Source organism: Rhinoraja longicauda, chromosome 12 (assembly GCF_053455715.1).
Source record: "Rhinoraja longicauda isolate Sanriku21f chromosome 12, sRhiLon1.1, whole genome shotgun sequence".
NCBI lineage: Eukaryota > Metazoa > Chordata > Chondrichthyes > Rajiformes > Arhynchobatidae > Rhinoraja > Rhinoraja longicauda.
Window position 1 is genome coordinate 25,903,469 of NC_135964.1, and position 25,901 is coordinate 25,929,369.

Here is a 25,901-nt window from a genome sequence, read left to right on the forward strand (position 1 = left end):
AATTGCACGGCTGGAGTAGAGAACGATGTACATTGTGTTGACTAGGTTTACCATGATACAAGGAGCTTTGATAGTAAAATAAACTACTTTAGTCTGCTGAGAATATCTAGGATAAGGGAATCTAATCTTTAGTTTAGCTGAGTTTAGAGATATAGCGTGGAATCAGTCCCTTCAACCACTTGAGTCTGTGCCGGCCAACTAGTGCTGGTACACTAGTTCTATCCTACACACTAAGGACTAATTTACAGAAGCCAATTAACCTACAATCCTGTATATATTTGGAATGTGGGAGGAAACCACAGCACCTGGAGAAAACCCACAGGGTCACAAGGGGAACATACAAACTCTGCACAGTCAGCACCCGAGGTCAGGATCGAACCCGGGTCTCTGGCGCTGTAAGGCAGTAACTCTACCACCGCGCCACTCCACTTTCATCCCCAAAAAGCTGATGACGTTAGCTCAACTGAAAATTAAAAATTGAGATAGTTCGATGCTTTATAGTTAAAAACATCAATGGATATAGGACTAAGACATAAATAAAACTAGCTGACAACCAGACCAGTGATAACCCTTTCATTACTGTTAACCAGATCTTCCTATACCCAAATCAGCTGCCAAGTCCATTAATACTGTGCCCAAAAATTAGTACATGTAGAGATTTCAAAAAACTCTCCATCACACAGGTAGATTACACCTCACCCATAAACTACATTATCTGCACCCACATTTATTACTAAAGGGTACAAAAATATTTTTTGTTTTCATTTTTAAACCAGGGAGTATGGAAGGTTAGGTTTTACAATTATCTGAAATGATTTTATCTGAAGTGATTTTAATCATCACTTCCAATAGTAATGATTCAGTTTATCGGCTTAGATACAATTCTTACATAACCTGTTATCTAGATAAATAGAGAAACAAATTTTCAACTGAAATATTATATCTTATTTCAAAAAGATATACAGAGTTATTTTCCTTTTCAAGGAAATGCTTTTTGAAATCGGAAGCTTACCTTCAGCAATAGCATGTGGTTTGATAATACACAGCGTGCAATCAGTACAACTTGCTGTATTTAACGGTCCTTTGCCGGGTGACGGGAAGAAAATGTCTAGTTCCTATTAAAAAATAAAAAAATAATTTATTGATCTATTCAGTTATTTTTTATATATATCGAAAACAAAAGCAACTTCTGCCCTTATCCCAACAAACATGCCTCTCAGCAATTACCTCATCAATCTCGTTTGAAATCTCACTTTTCCATAAGATCACCACTCATTCGTCTAAACTATGATCTGGGATAGTCAAGTCATAGGTGAGGGAAAATATTTAATAGGAACCTGAGGGGTAACTTTTTTAACGGACAAGGCAGTGGGTGTATGGTACAAGCTGCTGGAGGAGGTTGTTGAGGCAGGCATTATCACAATGTTTAAGAAATATTTAGACAGGTACATGCATGGGACAGGTTTAGAGGGATAAGGACCAAATGTAGGCAGATGGGCATGTTGGTCGGCATGGGCAAGTTGGGCTGAAGGACCTGTTCACACGCTGTATGACCCTATGATTCTATCAATGCCGGCTTAATTTGTAAAACTCAAAGAAATTACATAACCACAAAAAAAAATCATCTCCCTCCGTGCTATTTCTGTCTATGATTCTAGTAATAATTATATTCTTCCTTTCTCAAATTGCTTATCTTGCAAATGATAGGAATCAGAATTTCCCGGATGACTATTCTGGCGTCTTAAAATTTGATATAACTTTCCTTTTCAGTACTTTGCAACTGCATTTATCCAAAAACAAACATTTTCCAAACTTAAATACTTAAAGATAAGAAACACAAAGTGCTGGGGTAACTCAGCGGGTCAGGCAGCATCTCTGGTGAACTTGGATAAATAATGTTTCTGGTCGTGACTCTTCTTCAGATGATGAATATTTAGATAAAGTTTTAGTTTGTTCTGCTTTTTTATTTGACCATGACTATGTAATTTATATCAATTAGTGTTTAGATTAGTTTAGCAATACAGCATGGAAACAGGACCTTTGGCCCAGAGACCCTATTTTCTCATCCACTACCTACACATTAAGGTCAATTTTACATAGGCCAATTAACCTACAAACCCGTAAGTCTCTGTGATGTGGTGCATCCAGAGGAAACCCAAGCAGTCACAAGGAGAACATGCAAACTCCACCCAAGGTCGGGATTGTGTCCCAGTCTCTGCTGCTGTGTGGCAGCAGCTCTAAAACCAAGTTAGCCACAAAGCCATGAAGTCTGATCCACCATTTAACAAAATCATGAATGGTCAGGTTATAACGTCAAATCTTCTCTTCTACTTGCCTATATAATCTTTCACCCCATGTTTATCAAGAATCCTTCTTACTCTGCCTTAGTTTTTTTTCCTCAAAGATTCTGCTTCCACTGGTTCTGCCCTTTGATTGGAAGAGTTCCAAAAGCTGCCAATCCCCAGAAAAGTAGAAAACTGGGTAGTAAAAGGTAAGACAACTAACTAAGAGAACAAAAAAGCCAAGTTAGCATAATATCATGTAGGAAAAATGTTAGTGGAGACAGGGCATTTGAGTAATAAAACAGCTGAGCAAAGTCAACATGGATGAAGAAAGGAAATCATGCCTCACAAATTTGTTGACATTTTTTGATGGGTGTAATTTTGTAGAGTAGGTAAGGAAAACACAGTTAACATGGTGTGCTTCAGAAGGCCTTTGATATGGTGGGTAAAAGCCAAGGACCAGAGAGGCACAAGAACAGGCCCTTTGGCCCAACATAATATCCTCTGCCTGCACGTAATCCATGTCCCTCCATTCCCTGCATATTCTATCTAAAAGCTTTCTAAATACCACTACAATGAACTTCTTGTTTTTTATTGCAAGAAGATCTGAAAGGTTTTCTCCAATATGATAGAGACCTGTTGAGACTGCATCTGAAATACTGTTTACAGTCTGGTGACCCTACCTCAGAAAATACACACTTGTGGAAGAGGAGGTGCATTATCTGATAGATGTAAGGGAGCTCATCTGTCAAGTATGTTCAAGCACAAACCCAATAGATTTTAGTTATTAAAGAAACCATGGATAGACAAAAAAAAGACACAGAGTGCTGGAATACATCAGTGGGTCAGGCACCATCGCTGGAGAAAATGGATAGGTGACATTTTGGGCCAGGACCCTTTTTTGTACTCCCGAGATGCTACAAGATCCGCTGAGTTACTCCAGCACTTTGTGGAAGAAGGGTTCTGTCCCAAAATATCACTTAGAGTCATAGAGTCATACAGCGTGGAAACAGGCCGTTCAGCCCAACTGGCCCATACCAACCAACATGTCCCATCTATACTAGTCACATATCCATATTCTCCAGAGACAATGCCTGGCCCGTTGAGTTAATCCAGGACTTTGTGTCCTTTTTTGTAACCCAGCAACTGCAGTTCCATGATTCTACATGGATAGACCAGTACAGCACAGGAACAGATCCCTCGGCCCACTCTGGTGTAATACAAAAAAAAAGGGATAAAAGATCAGCCACAATTTATCAAATGGCGGAGCAGACGACGAGAAACCACAAAACCTACTTCTGCTGCTCCTTTGTTCTTATGAATCAGATTTTCAGACAGAATATGCTAGAGGATTGGGGCTCTTTTAAAGAGCAAAAGAAGATGACTAAGAAGTCAATACGGGGAGAAAAGATGAGGTACGAGGGTAAACTAGCCAATAATATAAAGGAGGATAGTAAAAGCTTTTTTAGGTATGTAAAGAGGAAAAAAATAGTCAAGGCAAATGTGGGTCTCTTGAAGACAGAAGCAGGCGAATTTATTATGGGGAACAAGGAAATGGCAGACGAATTGAACCGGTACTTTGGATCTGTCTTCACTAAGGAAGATACAATCAATCTCCCAGATGTTCTAGTGGCAAGAGATCCTAGGGTGACGGAGGAACTGCAGGAAATCCATATTAGGCAGGAAATGGTGTTGGGTAGACTGATTGGACTGAAGGCTGATAAATCCCCAGGGCCTGATGGTCTGCATCCCAGAGTACTTAAGGAGGTGGCGCTAGAAATTGTGGACGCATTGGTGATCATTTTCCAATGTTCAATAGATTCAGGATTAGTTCCTGTATATTGGAGGGTAGCTAATGTTGAGGCAGGAAACATGTTCCCAATGTTGGGGGAGTCCAGAACAAGGGGCCACAGTTTAAGAATAAGGGGTAGGCCATTTAGAACTGAGATGAGGAAAAACTTTTTCAGTCAGAGAGTTGTAAATTTGTGGAATTCTCTGCCTCAGAAGGCAGTGGAGGCCAATTCTCTGAATGTATTCAAGAGAGAGCTAGATAGAGCTCTTAAGGATAGCAGAGTCAGGGGGTATGGGGAGAGGGCAGGAACGGGGTACTGATTGAGAATGATCAGCCATGATCACATTGAATGGCGGTGCTGGCTCGAAGGGCCGAATGGCCTCCTCCTGCACCTATTGTCTATAATATACAGATTTGCATTAATCAACACATGATGGGAATTAACTCAAATAGGATTCCTTAGAGAGACGCAAGAAACTGCGTCCCAGCCCAAAACGTCGCCTAGCCACAGACACTGCCTGACCAGCTGTTACTGTGTTTTGTGCTCTAGATTCCTTATTGCTCTAGGTAAACATATTTACAACCTAGGAAAAATTAAAAGTTTTGAAAGACAAAGTTTTAAAAGTTTTCAGGAGAGTAAACTATCCAGTGAGACATATCAATAGACAAACATCAGCATTGATAATACGATAAACTATGTTAAACTACAAAGTATAATTATGAAATAATTAATTGGCATTTGCTAGAAGGAATTAAATGGCCTTAAGAATACTTAAGAATAAAGAACTATTCAGTAAATATATTTGGGTAGGAAAAAAAAAATCTGATAAATCTCACCCAGTTACCAGCAGACAAGTTAACTCTGCACTGTTAAATATAGCAAGAGAAACAAATGCAGTACATTGCCATTTTCTTTCAGCCCTCCCTCCCACCCCACAAAGAAACTTACTCGAGCTGCAGATGTAGCACATTCAGAGCCATAGGCATTATTCCTGACATCACCAATTCCATAAAGTGCCCGCACACTTGCTTGATTTTGTGCCCTGTTTGCACTTCCAGAAGCAATTAGGTTCTTCCAAGCAGATACTGCCTCATCTCCCAAAATTTCTAGTGCAACTGCAGGACCACAGCTTAAGTACTGAAGGAGATCACTGAAATTGAACAAAAATGACATTATTATAGTCATAGAGTCATACAGCATAGAAACAGGCCCTTCGGCCCAACTTGCCCATGGCAACTGACATGCCCTTTCCTACACTAGTCCCATCTACCTGCGTTTGGCCCATATCCTTCTAAACCTTTCCTATCCATGTACCTGTCCAAATGTCTTTTAAATATTGTGATAGGGTTGAGTTAAATGTCCTTGCCTCAGCTACCTCTTCTGGTAGCTCATTCCATATACCCACCACGCTTTGAGTGAAAAAGTTGTCCCTCAGGTTCCTATTAAATCTTTCCTATCTAATCTTAAACATACATCCTCGGGTTCTCGATTCCCATACTCTACGTAAAAGACGGTGCATTTACCCTATCTATTTCCATCATGATTTTACGTCTCTATAAGATCACCCCTAATCCTCCTGCGCTCCAAGCAATAAAGTCCTAGCCTACCAACCTCTCCCTGTAGCTCAGGCCCTGGAGTCCTGAAAACATCCCCATAAATCTTCTCTGCACCCTTTCCAGCTGTACAACATATTTCCTATAAAAGGGTGACCAAAACAACACAATACTCCAAACATGGCCTTACCAATGTCCTGTACAAATGTAACATAAACTCATAATATTTATTATTCTGCATTCAAGATACAATTACATCATAGAGGCAGAGCTATACAGCACAAAAAACAGGCTATTCAGGCCACCATGTCCTGAGGCCATTGTGTATGTTGTCTTCTTCTGATTAAATCAGAGGAGCTAGTTCCATCTGCCTGCATTTGGCCCATCGCCCCTTAAACCCTTCCTATCCATATATCTGTCCAAATGTCTTTTAAAAGTCGTAATTGTATGTGCTTCGATGGCTTTCCCTGGCAACTTGTTCCAGATATAGACTACCCTCAAAATGTTGCCCCTGATGTCCCTCTTAAATCTTTTCCCTCTCATCTTAGCCCTATGCCGTCTAGTTTTAGATTCCTCCACCCTGGGATAAAAACTGTGATCCTCCATGCCCCTCGTGATCAATAAGATCACCCCTCGGCCTCCTATGCTCCAAAGAAAAGGTCCCACACTATCCAGTCTCTCCCAAAGCAAGCTTGCAGGCCCAGACAACATCCTGCTGAATTTCTTCTTAATTATATCCCTCCTATAGCTGGGCAACAAGCCATTTGGTAATTGGTATACATGATCCAAGACATCACAATTCACATGCGTCAATTCCTTAGCTTCCATGATTTTCCCCTCAGTAAAAAGAGATGAGAATTTTTCATTTAATGTCTCTCCCATCTCTTGTGGCACCACACAAACACAGCCATGCTGATCTTTAGGAGGCCCTCTTCTTTCCCGGGTCACCCTTGTTGGCTTAATAAGCCTGTAGACTCTCTTAGATCATGACTGCATAATGTCACAGTTACAGGAACTAAAAGCACAAATACAGTATTCCCAGCAGCGAATACCTTGTGCAATCTTATTTCCTAAAAAACTTGGCTTGACTTCACTCATGCTAATAAGCTAAACATGCACATACAATTTTATGTTAAGACATATTATAAGAAAACAAATTATGCTGAATTTAAACACAATAAATATAAAACAGCATGAAAGTCTTGTTGAGTAGTCAGCATTTCCGCAACAAGACTCACAGAATGAGAGACAAGTGCAATTAAATTCTGTCTTTGTTGTATATAACTTCAGATATTGTTATGAATGAATACTGCAAGATTACTTTGGCAAAACAAATACTCTGACCGTTACTTAACAACAAAGGAAATTTACACAGCATCTAGAACCTAGTAAAATACCCCAAGATATGATCATAATAATTAAAGGTTTCAATTCTCATGTTGTCTGCTGTTAATATACGCAGTAGCACAAAGTTGAGGAAGATTTTACCAAATGATCTGCTTTTATTTAGTTTAATTTAGAGGTACAGCATGGAAACAAGTCGTTTGGCCCACCAAGTCCATGCCAATTGTCAATCACCCCTTCACACTAGCTCTATGTTATTCCACTTCCACATCCACCCCCTACATACTCGGGAAATTTTACAGGCCTATTAACCTACGAACCCACACATCGTTGAGATGTGGGAGGAAATCAGAGCACCCAGAGGAAACCCATGCAGTCACAGGGAGAATGTGCAAATCCACAGGAACAACACCCGAGGTCTGGATCGAACCGAGGTCTGGGTCTCTGGTGCTGAGGGAGCAGCACTACCGGCTACACCACTGTCTGTAGTCCTAATGCTTCATCCTATAATGTAAGGTCAAACATCAAAGTAGATTTGGTCTCCAAAAATCCAGGTTGTCGTCATAATTATATTGAATGACAAAATTAGATTGTATAAGATTACATGACAAGTAAATATTAGTTGCTTTCAAGTTCATCTTTTGGATGCCACAATGAGCAGGGTTAAAGGAGCTACGTGAATATAAACTTAACAGGAGTTTGTACACTGTAGAACTGGAGAAATAGTGAGTATTTTTTTCAATTAAAATAATGCAGAAGCTGATGAAGATATTTCAGCTGATGTCTGTAGTCACCTTTAAAGAGACATTTTTAAAAGAGGCACATAATACACAAACTAAATTAAGACACGAGATTAAGGACAACAGAAATCTAGTTATCTGATGAAAGGTCCCAACTCAAAATGTCGCACATTCATGTCCTGCCTGACCTGCTGAGTTCTTCCAGCATTTTGTGCTTTTCTCAAAATTCCAGCATCTGCAGTTCTTTGTGTTTCTAATTTGTTTATCAAATTGGTTAGGAGATCGAAAGCACACAATGATGTATTTTTGTGTGAACATCTGTATTGTGGGCAGATGAAATAGCTGCAACTTCACTTATGATTTTACATCCAGGGATTCTCTTCAGAATTAACTTGTGTTTAAATGTAAATAATAAGACATCAAAATCGGAAAGCTCATAACAATTTGGAATAAAAACATGACTCAAGTCATTAATCTTTGGAATCATAATTTTTCCATCAGTCAGGCTTTCATCCAGCACATTAATTTTAAATCATCCTTCTCAACCTATGAAGTAGTTGGCCACCCCATTCTTCTTCATAGGCCTTTCCCTGATCATTAATTTAGGCAGGACTGCCGTTGAGTGGCTCAACTCTTATTTATCGAGTCACAATCACCAGTTGCAGTCACATAGCTTCTCATTTCATGCCCAGACTTCCCTCCAAATTCCCTCAAAAGAAATTGATCCTTGGTCTACTCTTGCCTCCTATGTAGATTCTTCCCTCACCATCATCGTCAGAAAGAATAACTCTCTACCTTCTGCCCACGTCTCCCACTTATCACACTAGTTTAGTTCAGTTTATGTGGTCACGTATACATTGAAACCCTTTTTTGTTGCGTGCTATCCAGTCAGCGAAAAGACTACACATGATTACAATCAAGCCGTCCACAGTGTACAGATAAATAAAGATTTAAAAGAGTGCAGCATTGGTAATGTATGATAGCAGATCCATTTCTGGGACCAGCCCACAAAGAGTCGCCTGGTTCCAGTGCCATCTTGAGTGTACCAAACAAAAGCTTTTCACTGTACCTTGGTACACGTGACAATAATAAACTAAACTAAACTATTGCTTTAATATCCAGTGCACATGCCTCACACCCATGAGCAGAACGCAGCAATGTTGGTTCTGTGACTGGAACTGACTGTGTTAACACGATGTTCCCATTAGCTGATGCCACAAAGAGCAGAGCAACACAGAAATAAAGTTTTGAACATGAGTTACAGGGTGGGAATGTGAGGAAGTACATTTTAGGCAATAAGTGATAAATGTCCCTGAACTCCTTACCAAAGAAGGTTGTGGGAGTGGTGATAATCAATGATTTCAAAGGAAATTAGATAGTCACTAGAGGGAAATAGCCAATTGGTTACAGGGATAGATCAGGGAGATGAGACTGGCTGGGTTGCTGTAAAGAGGGCCAATGAAGACCATATTGACAAATGGCCTCCATATGCACTGTAATGACTCCAAAAGTTTAACTACAAATAGTGCCAGGAAATACCGCCTATTTATTTTCCCCCAGAGTAAAGGAGCTTGTTGCCCTTAACAGTGTACCACTATATCACAAAATATGTTTTCAAAATTCAACAAATCAAAATACTGTAAAAATTTCCCTTGGCATCAGTGGCGAACTACTTACCTTGTTAAGTTGATCATTTTTGCTCTAGTTATAACCAATCCTGATGAGTAGATCATATCAAGCAATTTTCCCAATTTAACATCTTTACTTGGCTTTACTACACCCAAGGTCCTGAAAAGAAATCAGCAGGGATAAAGAGTATTCATTACTCTGTACAAAAACATGTTGAATCCAGTCAAGGTAAATAACAAGACACTCCAACTGAAAAATCATGATAGTTCTAACAGTTATCACCAGTAACAACAAAATGGTAATCTCAAACTTATGTCCTATGTTTCAATTTGATGGGCACAAAGCTTAGCAGAAGTCAAACTAAGCACATAAACACAAAAAAACCCCCCAATAAATTAAGAAGCCCCAAAATGAGTGCAGGAAAGCCCAAAGTCCTTTCAAATCACTTAATCCACTGTTCTAATTTACTGGTAATGGCACAGGAAAACTGCTAGTTAGAGTCAGAGAGCCATACTGTGTGGAAACAGACCCCTCTGGCCCAACTTGCCCACACCGACCGACAGGCTGCATCTACATTAGTCCCACTTGCCGGTGTTTGACCCATATCCTTCTAACCTATCCTATCCATGTACCTGTCCAAATGTTTTTTAAATGTTGTGATAGTATCTGCCTCAACTACCCCCTCTGCAAGTTATATGATTTTAGACTTAGACTTTAGAGATACAGTGAAGAAACAGGTGCTTCAGCCCACTGAGTCCATGCTGACCAGCGATCACCCCGTGCTTTGACACTATCCTACACACTAGGGACATTTTACAATATTTTTTTTAACCAACAGAAATGTATGTATTTGGACTGTGGGAGGAAACCAGAGCACCTGGAGAAAACCCACGTGGTCACAGGGAGAAGGTACAAACTGTCCAGACAGCACCCATAGTCAGAATCAAACCAGTGTCTCTGGCACCGTAAGGCAGCAGCTCTACCAATGTGCGTCTGTGCCACCCTTTAATATTTAGGAGACTTCCAATCAACTATCTATTGCCATTCAATACTGTCATTACAAATTTAGTATATTTATTGTCAGAACAAAATTATTGGAAATTATACTTTCAAGGAAGGAGAATGCTGGACTCTATTACTAAACGCTGCAGATCCATTTCAAATTGGCTGGGTGTGTTGTTCAAATCGTAGATTTTTAAAATCCTGGAGTTTCCTCTACAGTAGGAAGCAGCTTGCAAACATTTAAACAGCTTACTGCCCTTAAAATTACTAGCAACACACCAAGAACAGCACTCAGGTTTACAGTATAGACAGCTGAACAATAAAGCTTGTCGGCTCTCCAGTTGCAATGGGAAGGAAAGGGGGTGGGGAGGGCAAAGAGAAAACAGTTGAACACAAGCCTGTTATAGCTCTGACTGCAGCAATGATTTCAAAGCAGAAAAAATTCTACCTCATCAAGGTAAACGACAGAGCAGACAATCTGCCGATTTAAGGGGCATTTCACAACAACTAGTAATCAAAAATCTGCAGGTGCTAGAAATCTGAAACAAAAAACAGAAAATGGTGGAAGCACTGAGTAAGTCAGGCAGCATCCACAGAAAGAGAAACAGAGTTAAGGGCCTGTCCCACTTAGGCGATTTTAAGGCGACTGCCGGCGACTAGGCTGTCGCCGACAGTTCGCCGGGGTGTCGCGGGCATGATCGTGAGGAGTCTTCCAAGAATCGTAGTGAATCTCAGCGCGTCGCTGAGAAATCAACCGGAGTGAAATTTCGCGGCGACAGCTGGCTTGTCGCCAGGTATCGTTGCTTATTGCGGGCGCTGTCGCATGCTGTCGCCAGGTTTGTTAGGTTGTCGCAAATGCATTTAGAAGCACATAATATTAAAATAAGTAAAGTCATTTGAAGTACCATAAAATACTTGTGTTTAACCAATTTATTTACCGTCAGGACATTTGACAGGTAGATTGGAGGCGACAGTCTGACGGTCAGGTAAGCGTGGGAATTTTTGCGATGTTTATGACCATCAGCGTTTACTTTTAAAGTAGGGTCCCAACCCAGATATGCAACCCAGAAACCAGATATGCACCTCCTGTACATTTTCAAAGAATGCCCACACTCCGCACAAAAATCCATTTAACCACTTTTAAAATTAAATTTCTTAATACTGCTATTAGTAAACTGGAAGTAAATCCAGTTTATGCCTTGTTACCGTGAAGCTTGGTTTTCAAGTAACCCGGGCAAGATGTTATATTTCAAAACTTTCAAGTACTTACCGACTTGTCAGTGATTTCAGCGAAAATTAGGACGCTGGAGAAGCATTGACAGTGTGGGAATTTTGCGATGTTTCCGAAGACGGTGTAATCTCGACCTGACTCGGCATTGTGGTCATTGACGTCGGGTAAAAGAAAATTTTGCCGATCTGCTACGACTTTGACAGTCGCCAGCAGTCGCCTAAAAACAAATCGCCTAAGTGGGACAGGCCCTTTAATGATTCATGTTGAACACCCATCATTACAAAAGGGGAGGGTGGCACATTGGCACAGCTGGTAGAGCTTCTGCCTCACAGCACCAGAGACTTGGGTTCAATCCCTACCTTGGGTGCTGTCTGTGTGGAGTTTGGAAGGTCTCCTTGTGACCACGTGGGTTTCCTCCAGGTGTTCCGCTTTTCCACCACTTCCCAAAGATGTAGGGGTTTGTAAGTTGTGTCGAAAAGAACTGGAGATGCTGGTTTAAATCAAAGGTAGGCACAAAATGCTGGAGTAACTCAGTGGGACAGGCAGCATCTTGGGAGAGAAGGAATGGGTGATGTTTCGGGTCGAGACCCTTCTTCAGACTCATGTCAGTGGAGTGGGCGGGACAGAGAAGAGAGAAAGAGAGAGAGAAAGAGAGAGAGAGAAAGAGAGAGAGAAAGAGAGAGAGAAAGAGAGAGAGAAAGAGAGAGAGAGAGAGAGAGAGAGAGAGAGAGAGAGAGAGAGAGAGAGAGAGAGAGAGAGAGAGAGAGAGAGAGAAAGAGAGAAAAAGAGAGAGAAAAAAAGAGAGAGAGAGAGAGAGAGAGAGAGAGAGAGAGAGAGAGAGAGAGAGAGAGAGAGAGAGAGAGAGAGAGAGAGAGAGAGAGAGAGAGAGAGAGAGAGATAGAGAGATAGAGAGATAGAGAGAGAAAGCAAGGGCTATTTGAAGTTAGATGGTTTATAAGTTAATTGGGCTCTATAAATTACCCTTAGCATGTACGGAGTGGATGAGAAAGTGGAATAACTTAGAACTGGTGTGAAAAGTAGTCGATGGTCGGAGTGTACTTGGTGGGCTGAAGGACCTGCTTCCATGCTGTACCTCGAATCAAAAAATAAACTAAACTAGAACTAATTTGTTTGAAGTTAGACACAAAGTGCTGGAGTAACTCGGCGGGTCGGGAGAAAAAGGTTGGGTGATGTTTCGGGTTGGAACCCTTCTTCAGACGTCACCCATCCCTTTTCCCCAGAGATGCTGCCTGACGCGCTGAATTACTCCATCGTTTGCCATCTATCTTCGGTATAAACCAGCATCGTCATCGGCATCCTTCCTACTAATTTGTTTAGTTGTACAAAGAAGAGTGGGTGGGGGGGGGGAATGAATAAGACAAGGAAATATTTCTGATATGATACGGTCAGAGTTTCATTTTGTATCCAATTGGTGGCCCACCAAGGATCGCATGAGCTCCAACCTGTCAGACCAGTCTACCATGTGTTACAATGTCAAAATCCTCGCTAAACTCCACACAGGCACATCTTTCATCCTGGCCTCGTCAACCTTCTTGGACACCTCTTCAAAACAAAAACTCAATCGTTAATGAGACGTACCATTACAGTGCATCCTAAAGTTAGGATGAATAGGACATCAAATTTGAATATTACAAGATCACTCTAGGTCTAGGTGATCTTGCAAGTTCCTCCTCATGAGCATCTGAGCATCAGTCAAATAATAGCCTAACATAACATGGCTGGTCTCCATATAGCCAAAATCCCAGAATCTCCATCACTGGGCATGTCTTGCCCCAAACACTAGAAAATCAATACATATAGAAGGGATTGGCTCTCGGAGTCCTCAAACTTAGTCTATTATTCATATGTAATAGGAGCTGAATTAGGCCCAACAAGTCTACTCCGCCATTCAATCATGGCTGATCTATCCTTCCCTCTCAACCACATTCTCCTGTCTTCTCCCCATAACCCCTGACACCCTTACTAATCAAGAATCTGCCAATCTCCGCCTTAAAAATATCCATTTGCTTGGCCTCCACAGCTGTCTGTGGCAATGAATTCCACAGATTTACCAGCCTCTGACTAAATAAATTCCTCCTCATCTCCTTTCTAAAGGTACCTCCTTTCACTCTGAGGATGTAGCCTCTGGTTCTAGACTCTCCCACTACTGGAAACATCCTTTCCACATCCACTCTACCCAGGCCTTTCACCATTCAGTAAGTTTCAATGAGAAATTATGCCTTATGGCATCAGTTGAAATCTCATGCTGATTACCATTTGCTGTCCTTCCTCAGTGGATGAATGATACGCCACATTTGAATAACATTTGGAAACCTACTGGGTCCTTGATAGCATGCCGAGAATTCAAGGACACAGCTGTCGTATTGGATCAGAGTAAACCAACCACTTGCCTTCATCCACATCAGTCTACAAAGTCTGGAAACATCTGTCCACACAAGCATTTATAGGAATGATTGTAGCAGTCCTTATAGAAACAAAGTTTTATCTTTACACTGATGATACCTGGTGGGGGCAGAGCTGCTGCCTCACAGCACCAGAGACCTCGGTTCGATCCTGGCGTCGGGTGCTGTCTGTATGGAGTTTGCATGTTCTCCATGTGTGTTTCCACCAGGTGCTCCAATTTGCTGCCACATCCCAAATACGCTCGAGTCTTTGTAGGATTCTTGCGATTATAGGTTAATTGGCCTTTGTAAATTGCCCCTCATGTGAGGGAGTGGATGCGAAAGTGGGAGAACACAGAACTAGTGTATCTAGGAAATATGCCAGGATTCTGTTTGTGGACTTGAGCTCTGCATTTAACACCATTGTGCCAGAGCTACTACACTCCAAACTCTTCCAGTTGACTGTGCCTGAACCCCTCTGTCAGTGGATCATCAACTTCCTGACAGACAGGAAGCAGCATGTGAGGCTGGGAAAGCACATCTCAGACCCGCAGACCCTCAGCATAGGAGCTCCGCAAGGCTGCGTACGCTCCCCTCTCCTTTACTCCCTCTACACCAACAACTGCACCTCCACAGACTCCTCTGTCAAGCTCCTCAAGTTTGCGGATGACACTACCCTGATTGGACTGATCCAGGATGGGGAGGAATCTGCCTACAGACGGGAAGTGACACAGCTGGCGTCCTGATGCCATTGCAACAACCTGGAGCTCAATGCTCTTACGAAAGTGGAACTAATTGTTGACTTTTGAAGAGCTCCCCCTCCCCTCCCCCCACTCACCATCTGTGGAGTCATTTAGGTTCTTTGGAACCATCATCTCCAGGGACCTTAAATGGGGGGTCACCATCGACTCCACAGTCAAAAAGGCCCAACAGAGGATGTACTTCCTGTGGCAGCTGAGGAAACACAATCTGCCACAGGCAATGATGGTCCAATTCTATAGTGCTATCATTGAGTCCGTCCTCACCTTCTCCATCGTGGTCTGGTTTGGCTCAGCCACCAAGCACGACATCCGGAGGCTGCAATGGATCGTTCGCTCAGCTGTGAAGGTTGTTGGCTGCAACCTTGCCCCCCCATTGACGAACTGCACACTGCAAGGGCCAGGAAGCGAGCAGGCAAGATCATCTCTGACCCCTCTCACCCTGGCCACAAAATCTTTGAAGCACTTCCCACTGGAATGTGACTCCGGACTGTCAAAGCAGCCACAGCCAGACATAAAAACAGCTTTTTTCCACGAGTAGTAGATCTACTCAATTACCAAAGTCTGTAGTCTCTTTTTTGCTCTGGTTTATTTTCACCCACATGTTTAGACCGTAATGTTGTATCCTTATTGTTTTGATGTGTTTATGCTTTATTCTTAATTGTTAACTGTATGTTTGAGTTGTTATTTGTGAGCGGAGCACCAAGGCACATTCCTTGTATATGCTTGGCCAATAAACTTATTCATTCATTCAAATATTGGCCAGTGTGGGCAAGTTGGGCCAAAGGGACAGTTTCCACACTGTATGACTAGTGTGAGCTGGTGATTGATGATTGGGGTGGACCCAGTGGGCTGAAGGGCCTGTTTCCATGCTGTATCTCTAAATCCTCCATCGTGAACTGCAGCACTACGATTGTGTTATGTGCGATGGATTTGAAATTGATCTGACTGCTCAAAACTAGGAAAAACATGGCGCTTCTGTGGGCTATCGGCACTGCAAAACTATATTCCATCTCAATCCGTACTTCATGGCCTGCCATATTCCTTACCCAATCATTACTATTAAAGCAGGGACCAATAGCGGTTTAATGAGGTAAAGCGCAATGGCGGAGACCCTGCAGGAGCCTGGTGTTACCTGCATCAGGAGCAGCTCCAGTAATCCAGATGTGGACTGCTTTGGACTTTTCCTTTTGTAAATGGTGCCAAATGGATGGCAAATGCTGCCATCGCAAATGGTGCAATGGGTGTAAGAATTTCACTGTGCAGTGTGCATAGGTGACAATAAAGAACCATTCAACTATTGAGTGTAGAAGGACATGAAAGGAGCCCTTGCACACCTTACAAGGTAGTGTCAATGTGGAGAAAGTGCAAGCCAGGACAACATGCGTGCTAATTAACAAAAGCAATATGCCTTAGATAGTATTGTGATCATACAGCCAACAAATCATAATCTTTCCATATTCAGCCATAATGAACACTAAAACATCCTTTAATTTATTGAAAGCTACCAATAAGCATATTGACATCAATAAGGTACAGTATATTCAAATCAAATGGGCTATCCAGGATCTAACTACAATAAGCTGAATACAGGGTGGCACGTGGCGCAACGGTCGAGTTTGCCCCTTACAGCACCAGAGACCCAGGTTCGATTCTGTCCATGGGTGCTGTCTGTACAGAGTTTGTACGTTCTCCCCATGACTGTGTAAGTTTTCTCCAGGTTCTCTCCCACACTCCAATGATGTGCAGGTTTGTAGGTTAACTGGCTTTAGTAAAAATTGTAAATTATCCCTAGTGTGTAGGATAGTGTTAGTGTACGAGGATCGCTGGTCTGCACAGAATCAGTGGGCCAAAGGGCCTGCTTCCGCTCTATACCTCTCTAAACCCTAAACAATTTACATTAAATAAATAATTCAAATAATTAATGCATGTTGTGGTAACTAAGTACTGATCTTAAAATTCAAAATGCCAAAATCAAGAAATGTTTCATTACTTTACTAGGGTTAATGCTATTTAACTTTTAAGGACCTTCATGCTTTTGAACGTGATTTAAATATTCTCATCAGTAATTCACATAATCTCCAAATATAGTTGCAAACTAACTCCATACCTTTCTTTTTGAGTTCCCAGTCTGCGTGCTGTGTATTGATCCCCATAGTCTACCAATCGTAGTTGACGAGAATACACAGTAATTGTACTGCCAACAAACAAGTCTTCTTGCCGCAAACCTTCATACTTAGTTCGTTTCAGAAAAGTACGATGGTTTTTTATGTCAAACTGTAAAATGTCAGAAATAGATATCGTTAATGATAAAATGCAAACAAATCTAGAATAACAAAGCGGACACATACGGATACAAACACACACCAACAAGCAACCATTTATGTGACTAGGGGAAAAAATTTGAGATGGATTACTAAAAATGGTTATTCTACTGCAGAGATCTACATTAGGTCAGTTAATGGTCACTCCTGTAAATAATGTAGTTATCTTTTTTTCAAAAATAAAGAAACAAATGAATACAAACTGACATTTTCTTCTGCAACATTGGAATTTGGAAGTCAACGAAAGACTCCCTTGTGATCTGGACTGCATCTTACAAGTTTACACCCTGCTTTTATATCAGTTTGCATTGAATGATTGGCTGCTTCATTCCACAACAAAGTATGCAGAAAATTCAGAGTGTCAAAATTAACCTTGATACAATCAGCAAAATTGTTGGCACAATTGTTGACACAACAATACTCCAATACCTTGTTTATGTTTACCAGAATGCTGCCTGGATTAGAGGGTTTCAGCTGCAAGGAGAGGTTGGATCAATTTGGATTGTTTTCAATGGAACGTCGGCGGTTGAGGTGATATCTGAGAGAAGTATATAAAATTATGAGAGGCATTGATGGGGTAGACAGTCAGAACCTTCTTCCCCAGGGTGGAAATGTCCGACACTAGGTGAGAGGGAGAAATTTTAATAGAGATGTGCAGGGCAATTTTTTTTTCACATAGAGAGGTGGGGGGGGGGGGGGCTGGAACACATTGCCAGGGATGGCAGTGGAGGCAGATATGATAGAGGTGTTTACCAGGCTTTTAGATAGGCACATGGAAGTTCAAGGAACAAAGGGATATGGCTCAGGTGGATGAGAACATTTATCTTGGCATTGTGTTCAACACAAACATTGTGGGCCGAGGGCCCCGTTCTTGCACTGTACTGTTCTATGTTCTATCCAGGAATGCAGCAACCTAGCTTTACTGTGTTAACTGTTCTGCCTCCTAAACAGATTACACCTGCTCATTGCTCCAATGTTTTCCAACTAATGACAAATTTCCAAATTAACAAAGCAGACAAGGTGAACTGCACCACGGTAGAGCTTTTATCACGGTGTTCCAGATATTCTCACATGGCAATATTTTAACCAAAGCCAGCACTCTTGTCTATAAGCATAGGAGAGTAATTCCTTTGTTTTATATGAAGCAAATTGGTGACAATAAATTAATGCTGAAGTAATTCTGAGAGCCCATGTAAGTGGTATTGACACCCACCAACAGTGGTAAATAGCCAGAATGGAACTAACTGATAGATGTAAAGATGAACAGGCTTTCTACATCCAGTCTATAACACAACATATAATTTGAGGTGATACTGAAGTATAAGATTGGCATCAAATGTGCCTGGAATATTGAGGATCAGGGGAGGCAGGGAAATACTTTCAGGAAAATCAGAGATCTAGCGTGAAACAAAACACTCGGATTAAAATGATAAAACTGTCAAAAACCAAAGAGCATAGCTTTAGGGTGAAAGCAGCAAGGTTTAAAGAATATATGAGCGAGGGAAGTTTTTTTTCCCCACAGACGGTGGTGGTGGAGGCTGATATGATAGTGGCATTTAAGAGACTTTTTAATACTCATGTGGATATGCAGGGAAGAGAGGGATAGGGATCACGTGCAGGCAGATGAGACTAGTTTAGCTTGGTATCATGTTCGGCACAGACATTTGGGGCAAAGGGCCTATTATACCATTCTATGTTCTATCTCAAGCATAGTGGTGCTGGGAATGTCAAATGGTCTAGTATTGCTGCAAAGGCATAATTAATATGAATATTTTTTTTAAATTAATATATGTTGCCACTGTGGCGCAGCGGTAGAGTTGCTGCTTTACAGCGAATGCAGCGCCGGAGACTCAGGTTCGATCCTGACTACGGGTGCTGCACTGTAAGGAGTTTGTACGTTCTCCCCGTGACCTGCGTGGGTTTTCTCCGAGATCTTCGGTTTCCTCCCACACTCCAAAGACGTACAGGTATGTAGGTTAATTGACTGGGTAAATGTAAAAAATTGTCCCTAGTGGGTGTAGGATAGTGTTAGTGTGCGGGGATCGCTGGGCGGCGCGGACTTGGTGGGCTGAAAAGGCCTGTTTCCGCGCTGTATATATATGATATGATATGATGATAATATAGACTCACTTGAAGACAGAAGAAAAATGTTTAAAAAAATTTTTTTAATTACTGTTTCAATTTAGTAAGTGAGCCAAAGAAAATGTAGTTAACAATCACTGTTGTAACTGAAGATCACTGTGCATTGCAGTGATTTATGATGTAAATCCAATTTCAAAGACTATTTGTATTATCCTATTTTGTAGCAGATTAAAGGGTGATTAAATGGTTCATCCTTTTAGCAGATTATTTTAAACTCCCTACCCCATCTGTGAATAACAGCATTACAGCAAGTTGTTCTAAATCCAATATTGGATTTAGGAACAAAGAAAATGAACATCCAGGCTCAGCAAAGCATTTAAACTGAAGTGATGATCATGTCCCATAAAAATACCAGCACATGGTACTAAACTATCAAGCTAATGATGGAGTAAAGCACAAAATGCTGGAGTGACTCAGCACGTCATGCAGTATATTTGGAAGACATGGATGGGCGACGTTTCGGGTCAGGATCTTTATCCAAACTGAAGCAGTGGAAGTCTGAAGAAGGATCCTCACTCAAAATGTTACCTATCCATGTCCTCCAGAGATGCTGCCTTGACCAGCTAAGATACTCCAGTACTCTGTGTTTTACTCAAGATTTCAGCATCTGCAGTTCCTTGTGTCTCCTTGATACTAATGGAAATCAATTGCCTCATTTCCATTTTCACTAAGATATCTCGCAAGCAAAATTACATCAAGCCACAAATACTTTGGACAAGTATAAGACCGTATAATAGATGCCCTCTATTGAACTATTCCATTCTTATCTTGGGCTAATCCCTCTTAGATCAGGGTTGGATTGTTGAGAGGAAGGGGCATCTTGACAACAACATTTATTTCAAGTAAAACTTTCCTTTAGATTAAATAAACATGAATTTCTGAGAAACTATGAAATCAGACAAGGACCAAGTTGGTAACAGGCAAGAGGCATCAAAAACCAATACAAATTGTACACTGTTAAGCAAACTTAAAAAGTGATAACAGTGTTACGGTAAATTATAATAAGAAAATGGTGAACATTTTTCATCAGTACCAAGTGGAGGAAGTGGAAAGCATTATTTCATTAGCTGTGAGTTGAATGAAGAGTTGGAGGCACATGGCCAGAAATGTTTGTTTTGTGCACTGACTGAAAATTTAAATATGTTACTAAATTTATGATTGATTTTGGAAAAATAGGCTTCAGTGTCGGAATATGAATTGTCGGATTCACAAGTACATTTATGCTACGTTAAGATATGTTATACGCCAATTAGTGTTTGTGTATAGTGAATATTCTGGAGTAAAGAATGTCATATTAAAGAGAACTGACAAACATTGGCAATCCAATAACTTGCATGATCATTTCTTATATTTTTTAAGTCACATATTTTTATACAACACAGTATGAAAACCTTAATTACTGATTATAAGCATATTGAAGATATGCCAAAAGATAATAATATTTAATTATAATGTTCCTGGGCATAAACCTTTAATAAGTTTGAACAAGGAATCAAGATCTGAGGAAGAGAAAAATATACAAATAACCAGGATTAGATATGCAGTAGAGTGATAGTTCCTCTGTCCCTCCCTTCCCCTCCTCCTTCCCAGATCTCCCTCTATCTTCCTGTCTCCACCTATATCCTTCCTTTGTCCCGCCCCCCTGACATCAGTCTGAAGAAGGGTCTCGACCCGAAACGTCACCCATTCCTTCTCTCCCGAGATGCTGCCTGACCTGCTGAGTTACTCCAGCATTTTGTGAATAAATCGATTCGTACCAGCATCTGCAGTTATTTTCTTATACTCTCCTACATTGATGCAGCACCCCCTCCCCCCCTCCCTTCCCATCCCCACCCCCCCCCACTCCATCCCCCTCTACCTCCCTCATTCTCCTCCCTCCCTCCCTCCCTCCCTCCCTCCCTAGGAGATGGATTTAAACTTAAAAATGTGAATAACTTAAAAAATATAACACTGATTTCAATGAAACTTCTTCCATTAGCACCAAAGGGACGACGGTGACTAAGGTGGGCCTAAAATTGCTGCGCTATTGTGTACCATTTTGGCTATAGTTCAGGAACAAACAAACAAATGAGAGTTTTAGTATATAGATGAGGGGAATAGATAGGGTGAATACACAGAGTCCTTTCCCTCGACTAGGGGAAATCAAGAACCAGAGGACATAGATTTAAGGTAAGAGGGGAACAACCTAATAGGTAGCTGAGGTGCAACTTCTTCACACAGAGGATGATGCGTATGTAGAACGAGCTGCCAGAGGAGGCAGATATTATAATGACATTTAAAAGCCATTTGGACAGGTACATGGATAGGAAAGGTCGAGTTGATTATGGGCCAAACGAGCATACGTGGGACTAGCATAGATGGGGCATCTTGGTCAGCTTGTGCAAGTTGGGCCGAAGGGCCCGGTTTCCGTGCTGTATGACTAACTTTACAAAATCAGTATTGGCCACCTTGTCATACACCAGTGTTTGAACTGTTTAATTTAAAAAAAACACACACATTTAAATAAGAATGAAAAAAAATCTTTTACCATTTCAATAGATCCATCCTTTGTATAATACAGGAACGTGTAACGTCGAATTAGACTTGCATTGGTATCATACCATTCCACAATGAATGAAAATTGCTCTTCTTGATTCTAAAAAGCAAAAATCACGAGAAATTTATCAAATCAAAAAAACATACTTTACAGTTTATGCAGGCTGTCTGATGAAGGGTCCCGATCCAAAATGCCACCCACGCTTTTTCTCCAGAGATGCTGCCTGACCCTGCTGAGTTACTCCAGCACTTTGTGTCTATCTACAGTATATACCAGCACCTGCAGTTCCTTTCTACACACTTTACAGTTTTAGTTAGAAATATTATTTACAAAATTAATTTCTCAAGTTAATAAAGCAAAATTTGCACAGCATTAAAATATTTAAAACTGAAGTGCAGCAGCATAATACTGTATATATGCTAAGCTTGAATGAACAAACCACATATGGTAAGGCTCACATAATCAGTAAATGATTAGCATGATTTAACAAATAAAAAACATCTTCATTCCAAGTCTAGACATTTCAGAAGCATGTTAGGTAGTGCAGAATTAAGATTTTATGTAGATTTTATGCAAGAGAAATGTAATGCAATCCAAATTCCAATACAGCCTGATAACATTCAATTCAATTTTGGTGATGGAAAACAAATCACAACCAATATTAAACTAAATATTGTAACTTTAGGTAGAATATTTTACATACAAGTTCAACTTTACAGCAAAGGGGCAGATGGTTAACTTACTTCCAACCATCCATCAGTGCAGCTTTTGCTCAGCTACTTGCGAACACTAGCTACTATAGAATTGCTCTGATAAAACTCCCACATCTATGCACCTTGAAGTAGAACAACCTTGAAATAGTTAAGTGTTTTATTGCCATACAAACAAACAAACAAACAAACAATAATCGTGCAAAAAGACAAAACCAATGCCAAGGCTATGCAGTTCAGAGCTATATTGGAGGTTGGAGTGTTTAATAGCCTGATGCCTGTAGGGAAGAAGCTGTACCTGAACCTGGACGTTATACTTTTCAGGCTCTAATATCAATGTAACAGAACAAAAGAATATTCAACATAGCCATAAACCATTTACTTTCTCCTCATGACACCTGAGTGAATCGAGTTAAAGAGGAGATTTTGTTTAAAGCCCAGATTTAAAATGACAGATTTCCAACATTTGCAGTCTCTGACTTTCATTACCCATCCAGAACAATGGCGTGGTGGCGCAGCAGTAGAGTTGCTGCCGAATGGCGCTTGCAGCGCCGGAGACCCGGGTTCGATCCCGAATACGGGTGCTGTATGTTCAGTTTGTACATTCTCCCTGTGACTGCGTGGGTTTTCTCAGAGATCTTCAGTTTCCTCCCACATTCCAAAGACGTACAGGTTTGTAGGTTAATTGGCTTGGTACAAGTGCAAATTGTCCCTAGTGTGTGTAGGATAGTCTTAATGTGCGGGGATCGTTGGTCAGTGCGGACTCGTTGGGCCGAAGAGTTTGTTTCCGCGCTGTATCTCTAAAGTAAACTAAACAAAGCAAGCATGCGTCACCTATCCATGTTCTCCAGAGATGCTGACTGACCATGCCTTGAGTTACTTCAGCACTTTGAGTCATTTCATTCACTAACTTAAGCATTCGCTATTGCAAACCCCAAAGACCTTACAAGAATGCACCCAAAACTTGAGCGGGCAGGGAATGTTGAGAAGGGAAGGTTTAAAAAATCTATAGAGGGTTCCTTAAATTCTATTTCTATGTGCTTCTATTTCTAAATAGAGGCACAGATTACAAAATAGAGCAATTATTTTAAAGCTTCTGAAAACTCTGGCTCACCTGATTCAATTATGGGCACAATAGTTTAAGAATGTTATCATATTTTTTTTAAAGTATTTTATGGATTGAATAGAATAATACCAGGAAGAGATAGAGAAGCTAGGGTTATTCTCCTTACAACATGAATGGATAACGATAAATTTTAAAGTCATACTCAAAATAATGGATGGTTTGAATAAATAAACTTTTCAGTGACAGACAGATTAGTGATCAAAGGACACCAAGATTTTAAGTAATTTGTGCAGCACGGTGGCTTTGCGGTAGAGTTGCTGCCTTACAGCGGCAGAGATTCAGGTTCGATCCTGACTAAGGGTGTTATCTGTACGGAATTTGAACGTTCTCCCTGTGAATGCATGGGTGGCCTGAATGAATGGCCTGGTGTCCCCATTTCCTCCCACAGTCCAAAGGTGTACAAGTTTGCAGGTTAATTGGCTTTGGTGTAAGTGTAAATTGTTCCTATTGTGTAGGATAGTGTTAGTGTTAGGATAGTTGGTCAGCACAGACTCAGTGGGCCGAAGGGCCTGTTTCCACGCTGTATCTCTAAAGTAAAGTAAAATTAAAACCAGACTGAATTTATAAAAGAGCAAATTATAATAATTTACAAAGCAGATGGTGAAAGCTTCATTAATAATGAAAAAGAATGGGATAAAAATTCATTGGGTGATAATGAGGTGCAGATGGGAAAAAGGCTACGACTAATAAGATAGCTCTTTCCTAGAGCAATCACTTTGACATGACCTCAACTTTTTAAAATATAAATACATAATCATAAAGGCAACTTTAACACAACCAATACAACAGTAAAACTATCACTATCTGATTATTCGGAAACCCTGATACTTAGGCATCTGGATAACGTGTTGGCAGAGTAAGTATCAAATTCAACTTGAATCTTATTTTGGTAAAGTGTTAGATACTGCTACTATGTATTTAGTATATTATTTTTCTTCAAAATAACTGAAAATAACTGTATATTGAAGCCATAGATCATAACTCATGAAAAAAGTCTGGGCATCCACTTCATTTTTTAAGGGAGATTCTGTATTTAGATATTTTTGTTGTAACAATCCACTTGAGAAATATTAATGTGACAAATCATTTCTCTCCAGAATTTTAGTCGAAATGTTATATTACAAATTTAAAACTGTTAGATGTTCAATGCACAACAATCTCAATGACTCATATTTTTTGGGTGCATTATGACTGATGAATCTACAATAATCTGAAACCATGCCAGACTAATAATGAATAATTTAAATTTCAAAAGCATAAGTGACAGGTTCTACCTTCTAAATACTGTGGCACGAGAGCTCTTAATATTGCAACTTCAAAGCTCAAATTAAAACATTTCATGACTACATTTTGTTCCAAACATTTGTTATTGTACAACAAAATCTACCGTCGCTCTGTAACAGTGCAGAGTAAAATATAAATTATGAATGTTTAACCTGTTTTTAAGTGAAAATAAAAATGTCAATTTTAGACCATTTTTATTATTTAAACTTAAAATTGCATTACAAACCATTGTGCACCAAAATTAAATCAGCCATAAAAACTGCTAGCACAAGTCACCCCTCACATCCGACAAACTTGCATCTAATCACTCAAAAACACATCACGTACTCTTTTTGCTGATGAAGTAGTATATTTTGTGTCGTGACCACCGGGGACACTGAGAAATAATTCAAAGTTCAAAACAAAATGTAAGTTTGAAGGTTGACAAAACCAAAATAAACAGTAGAGACTGAGAAAACAGAAGAGAGGAATGCAAGACCATTGAAAATTGAGGGGGAGCAAGGCAGCCTACAGTACAATGAAGGACAAACACAGCAGATAAGGAGGATTGTTGAAGTCTTATTTTACATTTAAAGTTGCATTTTCTACTGCTAAGCATTGAGTGCTATTTTTTTTCTTAATCCCCTCAACTGCTAGACAGGTGCTTTTTGGCAAAATAAGCAATGGGGTCGTGTTTTAATCCTTCGAGATTATAGAGTGGTAAACCTAGAAACTGGCCCTTTGGCCCAAAACATCTATGCCAAACATCATGCCTACCTAAGCCAATCCCTCTTATCTGCGTTAATTCTATATCCTTGCTCATTCAGATACCTGTTCCAATGCCTCTTAAATGTTTCTGCCTCCAGCTCATTCCAGATATCAATAACTCTTTATATGAAATGTTTACCCCTCAGATCCCTTTTAAAGCTCCATGTCATCTTAAACCAGTTTTTGACAACCCTACCAAGGGAAAAGGACTTTGGCTATCTGCACAAGTTGAAGGGCATGCAAGAGAACGCTTCCAGCAATACTGACATGAATACTTGTAGCCAACAACAATATCAAA

General features: G+C 40.5%; 1 protein-coding gene across 2 annotated transcripts in view; it reads right to left on the minus strand.

The window, feature by feature from the left end:
* Nucleotides 1-25,901, minus strand: part of nme7 (NME/NM23 family member 7) — a 110,846-nt gene that overhangs the window by 62,254 nt on the left and 22,691 nt on the right. Inside the window, exons 2-7 of one of the 2 annotated variants that reach the window (XM_078409249.1) lie at nucleotides 22,480-22,571; nucleotides 21,728-21,835; nucleotides 16,845-17,011; nucleotides 9,390-9,500; nucleotides 5,024-5,225; nucleotides 1,013-1,115 (exon numbers count right to left, since the gene is read on the minus strand). In XM_078409249.1, the coding sequence (XP_078265375.1) occupies nucleotides 1,013-1,115; nucleotides 5,024-5,225; nucleotides 9,390-9,500; nucleotides 16,845-17,011; nucleotides 21,728-21,730 (586 nt within the window). In that variant the 5' untranslated portion in view covers nucleotides 21,731-21,835; nucleotides 22,480-22,571. The remainder of the gene's footprint in view (nucleotides 1-1,012; nucleotides 1,116-5,023; nucleotides 5,226-9,389; nucleotides 9,501-16,844; nucleotides 17,012-21,727; nucleotides 21,836-22,479; nucleotides 22,572-25,901) is intronic. The other variant, XM_078409248.1, reaches the window with a different exon arrangement.